An 11,621-nucleotide genomic window follows, 5' to 3' on the forward strand; every position below is an offset into this window, starting at 1 on the left:
CATCACGTCATCTTCCACTCCTATCCACACATCATTTCACCCTCTCCACCCACATCATGTCCCCCTCTCCCCCCACGTCATGTCACCCTCTCCACCCACGTCATGTCGCCCTCTCCACCCACGTCATGTCACCCTCTCCACCCACGTCATGTCACCCTTTCCTCCCACGTCATGTCACCCTCTCCACCCACGTCATGTCACCCTCTCCACCCACGTCATGTCACCCTCTCCCCCCACGTCATGTCACCCTCTCCACCCACGTCATGTCACCCTCTCCCCCCACGTCATGTCACCCTCTCCACCCACGTCATGTCACCCTTTCCTCCCACGTCATGTCACCCTCTCCACCCACGTCATGTCACCCTCTCCACCCACGTCATGTCACCCTCTCCCCCCACGTCATGTCACCCTCTCCACCCACGTCATGTCCCCCTCTCCACCCATGTCATGTCACCCTCTCCACCCACGTCATGTCGCCCTCTCCACCCACGTCATGTCACCCTCTCCACCCATGTCATGTCACCCTTTCCTCCCACGTCATGTCGCCCTCTCCACCCACGTCATGTCACCCTCTCCACCCATGTCATGTCACCCTTTCCTCCCACGTCATGTCACCCTCTCCACCCACGTCATGTCACCCTCTCCACCCATGTCATGTCACCCTCTCCCCCCACGTCATGTCACCCTCTCCACCCACGTCATGTCCCCCTCTCCACCCATGTCATGTCACCCTCTCCACCCACGTCATGTCACCCTCTCCACCCACGTCATGTCACCCTCTCCATCCACAGCATGTCCCAGTCTTCATCCACACCGTGTCCCACTCTTTGTCAACATCGTGTCCCTCTCTCCATCCTCATCATGTCCTACTCTGCAACCACATCATGTCACCCTCTCCATCAAAATCATGTCCCACACTCCATCCACAGCATGTCCCATTCTTCATCCACATTATGTCCCACTCTTCATCAACATTGTGTCCCTTTCTCCATCCACACCATGTCATCTTCTCCATCCACAACATGTCCCACTCTCCAACCACATCATGTCACCCTCTCCATCAATATCATGTCCCACTCTCCATCCACATCATGTCACCCTCTCCATCAATATCATGTCCCAATCTCCATCCACATCATGCCCCACTCTTTGTTGATATTGTGTCCCTCTCTTCATCTACACTATGTCATCTTCTCAATCCACAGCATGCCCCCCTCTCCAACCACATCATGTCCCGCTCTTCATCAACATTGTGTCCCTTTCTCCATCCACACCATGTCATCTTCTCCATCCACACCATGTCCCACTCTCCAACCACATCATGTCACCCTCTCCATCAATATCATGTCCCACTCTCCATCCACATCATGTCACCCTCTCCATCAATATCATGTCCCAATCTCCATCCACATCATGCCCCACTCTTTGTTGATATTGTGTCCCTCTCTTCATCTACACTATGTCATCTTCTCAATCCACAGCATGCCCCCCTCTCCAACCACATCATGTCCCGCTCTTCATCAACATTGTGTCCCTTTCTCCATCCACACCATGTCATCTTCTCCATCCACACCATGTCCCACTCTCCAACCACATCATGTCACCCTCTCCACCAAATCGTGTCCCACTCTCCATGCACACCGTGTCCTACTCCAACCACATCAATCATGTCTCAGTCTCCATCTGCATCATGTCTCGCTCTCCACATACATCATGTTCCACTCCACACCACATAATGTCACCCTCTGAACCCACAGTATGTCCCCACTCTTCCTCCACATCATGCCCCACTCTTCATCTACATCATGTCTCACTTTCCATATACATTATGTAACATTCTCCACCCACATCATGTAACATTGTCCACCTGCATCATGGTCCATTCTCTATTCACACCATGTCTCGATCTACATCCACTTCACATAACACTCTTTTCTCTCATTATGTAACACTCTCCACCCACATCATGTAACATTATACCCACACCATGAAACACTCTCTAGACACATCATGTAACTTTCTCTAACTCATCATCAACACTCTCCACCCACATCACCTAACATTCTCCATCCACATCATCTGACATTCTCCACCCACATCAGTTTCTAACCACATTATGTCCCAAATTCCACCAACATCATGCATCACCCTTCATTACCATCATGTCCCACTCCCCACCCACATCATATCACACTCTCCATCCACATTAAGGCCAAATCTACATCCACGTAATTTCGTACTCTACATCCACATCATATCATGCTCTCATCCACATTATGTTCCACTCTCAATCCACAACTTTTCCCACTCCTCACTCACTTCTTGTCACTCTCTCCAGCCACATCATGCACAACTTTCCACCCACATCATATTATGCTCTCCATCCATATCATATCATGCTCCACATATACATATTCATGATGAGGGTTTAATACTTTAACTAAGCAAAATGGTTGCTATGGGCAACAAATCATTTCAACTGTGTTTTCAGCTGTTGGACCAGAATACGGTTGTAGGGTAAATTATTTACCATAGTTAATTTAGAGCTGAAATTTTGGCACTAACCGAAAAGAAATGGATAGGTACTAGTTATTTCGTTTTAGCAAATTCAACAGCATCTCATTTAAAAAATAAATAAAATGTAATTCAAGAATAAATCTCTTATTAGACATAGTTACATAGTAAGAATGGACTTTATAGGCACCAATTATAAAAAGTATATACAAAGTTTTTATTTAACAAATATTACAAAACACACTTTAAAAAAAAAAATAAAAATCTTGCAGATAAAATGCAGACCATTAACTGAATCTCTCTAGTTAGATAGAAGTATAACATTAGTACAGATCAAATCCTGTAATCATGTTGTAATGCACAAGAAAAGCTCTACTCTTACGAAACATGTAGAGCTTTTCTTGTGCATTACAACATGATTATAGGATTTGATCTGTACTAATGTTATTCATCTATCTAACTAGAGAGATTCAGTTAATGGTCTGAATTTTATCTGCAAGATTTTTATAAAAAAAAAAAAAGTGTGTTTTGTAATATTTGTTAAATAAAAACTTTGTATATACTTTTTATAATTGGTGCCTATAAAGTCCATTCTTGTTGTCCCTCTATTTAAAACTACTGTCCAGGAGGTGGCACTGCTTTATTATTTTTTGGATTCCCACAGTGCCATCCTGTGTTGGAGTTTTGAAAAACTTGTTGATTCATAGTTACATAGTAGGTGAGGTTGAAAAAAGACACAAGTCCATCAAGTGTGATTATATGTCAGTATTACATTGTATATTCCTGTATGTTGCGGTCGGTCAGGTGCTTATCTAATAGTTTTTTGAAACTATCGATGCCCACCGCTGAGACCAACGCCCGTGGAAGGGAATTCCACATCCTTGCCGCTCTTACAGTAAAGAACCCTCTACGCAGTTTAAGGTTAAACTGCTTTTCTTCTAATTTATTGAATGATCACGTGTCTTATTAAGTTCCCTTATGCTTAAAAGTTTTATCCCTATTGTGGGGTCACCAGTACGGTATTTGTATATTGAAATCATATCCCCTTTCAAGCGTCTCTTCTCCAGAGAGAATAAGTTCAGTACTTGCCACCTTTCCTCATAACTAATATCCTCCAGACCCTTTATTAGCTTTGTTGCCCTTCTCTGGACTCTATCCAGTTCTAGCACATCCTTCCTAAAGGACTGGTGCCCAGAACTGGACAGCATACTCCAGGTGCGGCTGGACCAGAGTCGTGTAGAGCGGCAGAATTATCGTTTTATCTCAGGAATTGATCCCCTTTTTAATGCATGCCAATATTCTGTTTGCTTTGCTTGCAGCTGCTTGGCATTGTATGCCATTGCTGAGCCTATCATCTACTAGGTCCCCCATCTTAGAGGTTCTCCTCCAATGGCATAGATTTCATTCATATTTTTGCCACCCAAATGCATTATTTTACTTTACTTTTTTTTTACATGTTCTGAATTCTATAGATAGATACATTTATCTGCAAACATAATGATCCTAAAATGTTGCCATTTTTAAGTGGAATTTTCCAGTTTGGGAGATTACTCAGAATCAGATTTAGACACAAGGCTGATGCCAAAATTGAATTTGTGCTGCTCATATTTTATACCTTTTTTTTCATAAAATGTTCTTTTCTTTTCTACGATACTTATTTTCTAGCAACAAGCAACCATCACATCCATCCAGTGTCACACTAAATCCACACAAACTGGCATGACAAGCCATGTTCACTGGGCTCTACTGTTCACACTCTGATGGGCAATAAGTTACATCACCACCAGCATTGTGCGGGCTCTATGGCAGGGGATGGGGCGAGCAGAGAGCCCAGTGTATAGATGGAGAGAGGGCATAAAAAGAACACAGATAAGACAGTAATGCTCTTATGGTAGTTACATTGTAGAGCACAGAATGATAAGGCAATACCTCTACAAAGAGGAAACATGGGATAATGGAGGCACTGCTCTTAATCTCCGTCTCCTGGGCAGCCATGTGTGAGACGCAGTCTCTTCCAGCATAACCTGCAGCAAACACATATACAGTAGATTAGGCAGCTGGTACTGTTTGCAAAGAATGCTCAATAATAATGCAAAACATATTTACAGTGTAAGCCAGGAATAATTTATCATTTGACAACGCCAACAATACCCACTGCTGTCTAGTCATTACAATTCATTTCTAGTATACTGCTGGCATAATACTGACCCACCAATAGGACCTGTCACAGTCCATAGTCATACTACAATTCTATGTAATTCAATACAGACATTTAATATTACAGCATTGTCAGACCACTGCCATGTTACAATTATATTCTAATGCCCCGTACACACAACTGGTTTTCCCTGTCGGAATAAACTCTGAAGGTTTTTCCGACGGAATTCCGCTGAAACTGTCTTGCGTACACACAATCACACCAAAGTCCGATCGTCAAGAACACGGTGACTTACAACACGTACGACGGGACTAGAAAAAGGAAGTTTAATAGCCAGTAGCCAATAGCTTCCATCTCGTACTTGCTTCAGAGCATGCGTCGTTTTTGGTCCGTCGGAACAGAATACAGACGAGCGGTTTTCCCAATAGGAATTGGTTCCGTCGGAAATATTTAGAACATGTTCTATTTCTAGGTCCATCAGAATTTTCGCCGTAAAAAGTTAGATGGGGCATACACATGATTGGAATATATGATGAAAAGCTCCCGTCTGACTTTTTTTGATGAACATTCCACTCGTGTGTACGCAGCATAAAGCAGCCTTTCTCAACTAGGGTACCCTAGGGTTCCTCCAGAGGTTGCTAGGAGTTCATTGAGCAGTGACTTACCAATGATGGTGCCTGCAGGTTTTCAGGACCAACATCACTTGGTAGAACCAACAGCATGAAGCTAATTATCAATTTAGCTCATGGTAAGGATGACATTCTAACCTCCACTGTAAGGGGGGCATGCTTCCCACTGACCACTAAAATAATGGCCATTTTTCCCATTACTTCCAAAGATTTGGTTTTAGCAGGAATTCCTGAGATGTAAAAAAATATTTCAAAGGTTCCTCTGGGGTAAAAAAGTTGAGAAAGGCAACTTTACTACTCTATACTGTATAACAGGGGTTCTAAACAAAGGGCCAGTTCACTGCCTTTAGACTTAAGGGGGGGGGGGGACCGTGGTCAGTGTCAGCACAAAATGCCCCAGCATCAGTGGTATTAGTGGGAATAGTGCCCCATTTTTGGAATCAACGGGAGGAGTAATGCCCCATCGTTGGCATCAGCAGGAGAAATGATGCTTTATCATTGGTGTCTTTGTAGGGATTTGTGCTCCAAAGGCCAGCTAAAGGCAGGCAAAGGACCGCATTTGGCCCGCGGGCCACAGTTTGGAGACCACTGCTATATAAAACATCTAACTCAAACATAAGCAGACTATTATCAGCAATTGTATTACATTTCTAGATATATCATCTAAATGTGGACCATAACTGGACCACTGGAACAATATATTACACTCTTTTATACTACACCTTTAACATGACCTGACCAATGTCCACGAATATTATTCTATTGTAATGTGTACCAGTACTCCTCCAACATCACCTTCTAGACATAATATAGTTCTCCTACGCCCTGAAGATCACAGGGCTCTGTACCTCAAACATGACCCAACAATTGGGCATACAGAAACTAATGTAATTCAATTATACTCTGTATTATTCTCAGTAACATATGCTGACCAATATAATTCTGCTTGTTCCATACATTCTTTCTCTTTCACTAAAAATGGTTGTTCCAAAAAATATGGTAAGTTTATTTTCTACGTATCCCTTGAAGGACCACAAACTATTTTCAGAGATGCTGCCGGGATCGTTTTGTTTTTGAATGAAATGATCTGCCAATTTATAGATTAAAGGGCAAGATCATTTAAACAAGTAGAGTGTTGAAACAGTTCATATTCATAGAGGCAGGTATGGCAATTGCTGTATAGTTTGGTATGCTATCTTGGTGAATAGGTGATTGAAGACATAAGCCAACTTTCCCCTTGGGGTTTATCAAATTATATAGAAGTTTGTCTAGCAGACTTGCACAGTATAGGCAATGATAATTTGACAAATCTCAACGTCATTTGTCACAGTCATGATCCACCTCCATATCCCAGGAAACTGTTGCCACCAGCTATTTAACAGAACCGACAGATGTTGCCTTCATTAAAGTGGGTAAGCTAGCATGCTCCCATTACTTTCTTTCTGGAATAAGGGGACGTTCCCATGTTTCATGTTTCCAATATTACAACAGTTGCAGCAATTTTCTGCATTTGCTACAAACTAATAAACAACCAAAGTGCTGTGCTTTCACATGACAAATAATATGTATATTCAATACAATACTAAACCGTACATATCAAAATGAATATCTTGAAAAATCTGCGAAAGAATGCATAAGTTCAATATTTGATGTGTGACATCATGAGTGTTTCTGCCACCCTATAGACCAGCCTTTCTCAACTTTTTCAACACAGAGGAACCCTTGAAATAGTTCTCCGGTCTCAGGGAACACCTGCTAAATTTTAGAAATCTACAACTCATGATACATTAGTGTGATGGTCAGTGGGAAGAATGGTCCTTACACTTGTGGTCATTGGGAAGAATTACCTCCTTACAGATAGCTAAAAACATAAATGGTGTCGGTGGGAACTTATCCGAGAGGCTGAAATGGCCCAATGCTGAAGGAACCCCTATCAACCATTGGAGGAACCCTAGGGTTCCACGGAACCCTGGTTGAGAATCACTGCTATAGACACACTCAGATGCTTGTTAAATGTGTATCACGCTTATGCCGTGTACACACGACCGGACTTTCCGGCAGAAAAGGTCAGACGTGAAGGGACTAGAAAAGGAAGTTCAATAGCCAGTAGCCAATAGCTGCCCTTGCATCGTATTCGGTCCGTCGGACCAGGATACAGACAAACAGTTTTCCCGTTAGGAATTGAGTCCATTGGACAGATTTGAAACATGTTCTATTTCTAGGTCCGTCTGATTTTTTTTAAAAGAAAAATGATTGGACTATCCCACACACAATCGGACTATCCGACGGTATGTTTCCATCGGACCTAGTCTGCTGGAAAGTCCGGTCGTGTGTATGCAGCATTAAATTTTAGAGAAGTCATATAGAGCTTTATGCTGTTGTCACCGATGCATTTCATCATGACGACACCTTCTGGGCATGGACCATCACTTGTGATAAAACGCCTCGGTAAGAGCCTGTTGTGATGTCAACACATTTACCACGTAAGTGCGGTTTTCTATTAAATCTTTCATTTGTATACAGCTCTGTTTTACCTACTTTGTGTGTAAGTGCAATTTTAGTTATTTTAATCAATTATATGTATGTCAGTTTTCATGCCATGTGGAGCCTCTGGTCACCTTTTTATCTCCACATATGCATGGAGCAATAATCGGAAAACACCTTGGGAGTTGACATCCACTTTTGTAATAGGTCCATGTATTGGAGGAAGGCTGGTAAAATTATTTGTTTTGTGAAAGCACAGTGCTCTGGTTGTTTATTTGTTTTTGGCTGTGGCAAATATCTTATAGTGTGCTAGCGGCTCACTATTTTTTGGGACAGATTTCCACTAGCGCGGTTACTTTCTAAAAAAAATAAAAAAAAATTTTCAAACTTCAAGATTATCTTATGAGATTTTGCATCTGATTCTCTCTTGTTTAGGTGTCTGGAGATTTTGGATCCAATAGGCAGAAACCTTTGCCAGATGTTCTTTTAGATTGTAATTAGCTGCTGTGTTTACGGTGTCCAAAGTCTCCTTGTCTGATTGACAGTCTGCCTACATCTCTGCATGTTCAATTACATACAAACGGGTTGCGAATGGCTGAGGGCTTTATATGAGCTTCCCGCCTGCAGCTGTTCACAGGAATCCACTCGGAGTCTCCAGTGGGAAATTGTAGTCAGTCCCATAAGCAAGACAGTTTGTGCCCAGAGCCCCACATAATTGCTGCACGTGCGTTCACGTGCAAACAGCCGTGAATGATTGCAGGTATTGTCAGCCACCCATTTCATTTATTGGGGCTTCCCACCCATAACTGTTTGTAGGAAACCCTGCTAAGTCTTCCATGGGAAATCTTTGCTAGCCCCAAGTGGGAATCAGGCCTAATGCCACATACACACGACCGGACTTTTAGACGGACTAGGTCTGACGGTCTTCCCGACTGACTTTCGGCAGAGCTCCGACGGACTTTCCGAATGAACGGACTTGGCCATACACAATCACACCAAAGTCCGACGGATTTGAACGTGATGACGTAAGACCGGACTAGAATAAGGAAGTTCATAGCCAGTAGCTTAATAGCTGCCTTAGCCCCAGTTTTTGTCCGTCGGACTAGCATACACACGAGCGGATTTCTCGATAGGAACTGGGTCCGATGAAAAAATGTGAAACATGTTCTATTTCTAAAGTCCATCAGATTTTTGGTCAGCAAAGGACCGATGGGAGCCCACACACGATCGAATTGTCCGACGGATTCGTTCAGTCGGAACTTTGCTGTCGAAAAGTCCAGTCGTGTGTACGCTGCATTAGGGGAAATCTTCTGCCGGTGTTTCCACCAGAACCAAAAACAAACTTTTGTCTACAAAACTATATCACTGCTTTGAGCTTCTGCTTCTTCATTTTAAGTTTCTAGGCTCACACAGTCACCTTCTATGATCTCCAAGAAACTAATAAGCACAACTTAAAAATGAAAATCAATTTCCCTCTAGACAATTATAACATCTTAAAATTTTTTAAAGTTGAGACTTTATGGGACAGCCAATGTATAGATATCTCTGCACCTCCTGTTGTGGTCTAAAAACAGAGGATGAGCACTGATACACCTCCCAAATAACCCAACCTGTATAATACAAGTCTACAAGACTATACAACATACTGTATAAGGGTCCTTTCACACGGGGCGGATCAGTTCTGATCCGCCCCGTGGATGTCCGTTTGCTCAGCGGGGATCACTCCGCCGATCCCCGCTGAGCAGGGAGATGACAGGTCTGTCTCTGCACACTGCGCAGGGACGGACCTGTCACAGCGCCGCTCTCCCCTATGGGAGATCGGATGACGACGGACCGCAGTGCCCGTCGTCATCCGATCCGATCCGCAGGCGGATGGAAAAATAGCTTTTTCCTCCGTCACACTTTTTCGGATCGGAGCGGGTCGGATGTCAGCGGACATGTCACCGCTGACATCCGACGCTCCATAGAGCTCTATGGAGCACCCGTTCAGGTCCGCCTGAAAAACTGACAGGCGGGCCTGAACGGCACGTTGGTGTGAAAGAGGCCTTACACTATACAAAATATAAAATTGCTAGATCAATGATACTCTTTAATGACCTGACCATAAGATGTTATCATACTACAATTCTATTGGGCATGCTTATCTTTGCACTCATACTGTATTAAGATATTGCAGGGTCGTATGTCACTCTGGAGTGTGGCTACTGTAATGAGGTGTTACAGGGGCAATAAGACACTCAGGAGCTGCAATAACAGATTGCAGGGGTAATAAGATACTCAAGAGCTGGGTTACTGTAATAAGATATTAGAGGGGTAACAAGACACTACGGAGCTGGGTTACTGTAATAAGACATTACAAGAGCAATAAGAAACTAAGGAGCTGAATTACTGTAATAAGATATTAAAGGGGTAATAAGACACTCAGGAGCTGGGTTACGGTAATAAGATATTAAAGGGGTAATAAGACACTCAGGAGCTGGGTTACTGTAATAAGATATTACAGGGGTAATAAGTCACTCAGGAGCTGGGTTACTGTAATAAGATATTACAGGGGTAATAAGACACTCAGGATCTGGGTTACTGTAATAAGATATTACAGGGGTAATAAGACACTCGGGAGCTGGGTTACTGTAATAAGATATTACAGGGATAATAAGACACTCGGGAGCTGGGTTACTGTAATGAGATATTACAGGGGTAATAAGACACTCAGGAGCTGGGTTATTGTAATAAGATATTATGGGGGTAATAAGACACTCAAGAGCTGGGTTACTGTAATGAGATATTACAGGGGTAATAAGACACTCAGAAGCTGGGTAATGTAATAAGATATTACAGGGGTGATAAGACACTCAGGAGCTGGGTTATTGTAATAAGATATTACAGGGGTAATAAGACACTCAGGAGCTGGGTTACTGTAATAAGATATTACAGGGGTAATAAGACACTCAGGAGCTGGGTAATGTAATAAGATATTACAGGGGTGATAAGACACTAGGGAGCCGGGTTACTGTAATAAGATATTACAGGGGTAATAAGACACTCAGGAGCTGGGTTACTGTAATAAGATATTACAGGGGTAATAAGACACTCAGGAGCTGGGTTACTGTAATAAGCTATTACAAGGGTAATAAGACACTTAGGAGCTGGGTTACTGTAATAAGATATTACAGGGGTAATAAGACACTCAGGAGTTGGGTTACTGTAATAAGCTATTACAGGGGTAATAAGACACTCAGGAGCTGGGTTACTGTAATAAGATATTACAGAGGTAATAAGACACTCAGGAGCTGGGTTACTGTAATAAGATATTAAGCCCAGATACAGGGGTAATAAGACACTCGGGAGCTGGGTTACTGTAATAAGATATTACAAGGGTAATAAGACACTCAGGAGCTGGGTTACTGTAATAAGATATTACAAGGGTAATAAGACACTCAGGAGCTGGGTTACTGTAATAAGATATTACAAGGGTAATAAGACACTCAGGAGCTGGGTTACTGTAATAAGATATTACAGGAGTAATAAGACACTCAGGAGCTGGGTTACTGTAATAAGATATTACAGGGGTAATAAGACACTCAGGAGCTGGGTTACTGTAATAAGATATTACAGGGGTAATAAGACACTCAGGAGCTGGGTTACTGTAATAAGATATTACAGGAGTAATAAGACACTCAGGAGCTGGGTTACTGTAATAAGATATTACAGGGGTAATAAGACACTCAGGAGCTGGGTTACTGTAATAAGATATTACAGGGGTAATAAGACACTCAGGAGCCGGGTTACTGTTGTTGTCATTATAAGAGAAGTGTGATATCATGAAGAATGTGTGG

General features: G+C 42.7%; 1 protein-coding gene across 3 annotated transcripts in view; it reads right to left on the reverse strand.

The window, feature by feature from the left end:
* Positions 1-11,621, reverse strand: part of PLPPR2 (phospholipid phosphatase related 2) — a 45,827-nt gene that overhangs the window by 29,265 nt on the left and 4,941 nt on the right. For all 3 annotated transcript variants that reach the window (XM_077470377.1, XM_077470376.1, XM_077470378.1), the window contains exon 2: positions 4,444-4,538. In XM_077470377.1, the coding sequence (XP_077326503.1) occupies positions 4,444-4,509 (66 nt within the window). In that variant the 5' untranslated portion in view covers positions 4,510-4,538. The remainder of the gene's footprint in view (positions 1-4,443; positions 4,539-11,621) is intronic.

This window comes from Lithobates pipiens, unplaced genomic scaffold (assembly GCF_037356315.1).
Source record: "Lithobates pipiens isolate NorthernLeopardFrog02 unplaced genomic scaffold, aLitPip1_a1.2 Scaffold_8, whole genome shotgun sequence".
Classification (NCBI taxonomy): Eukaryota; Metazoa; Chordata; class Amphibia; order Anura; family Ranidae; genus Lithobates; species Lithobates pipiens.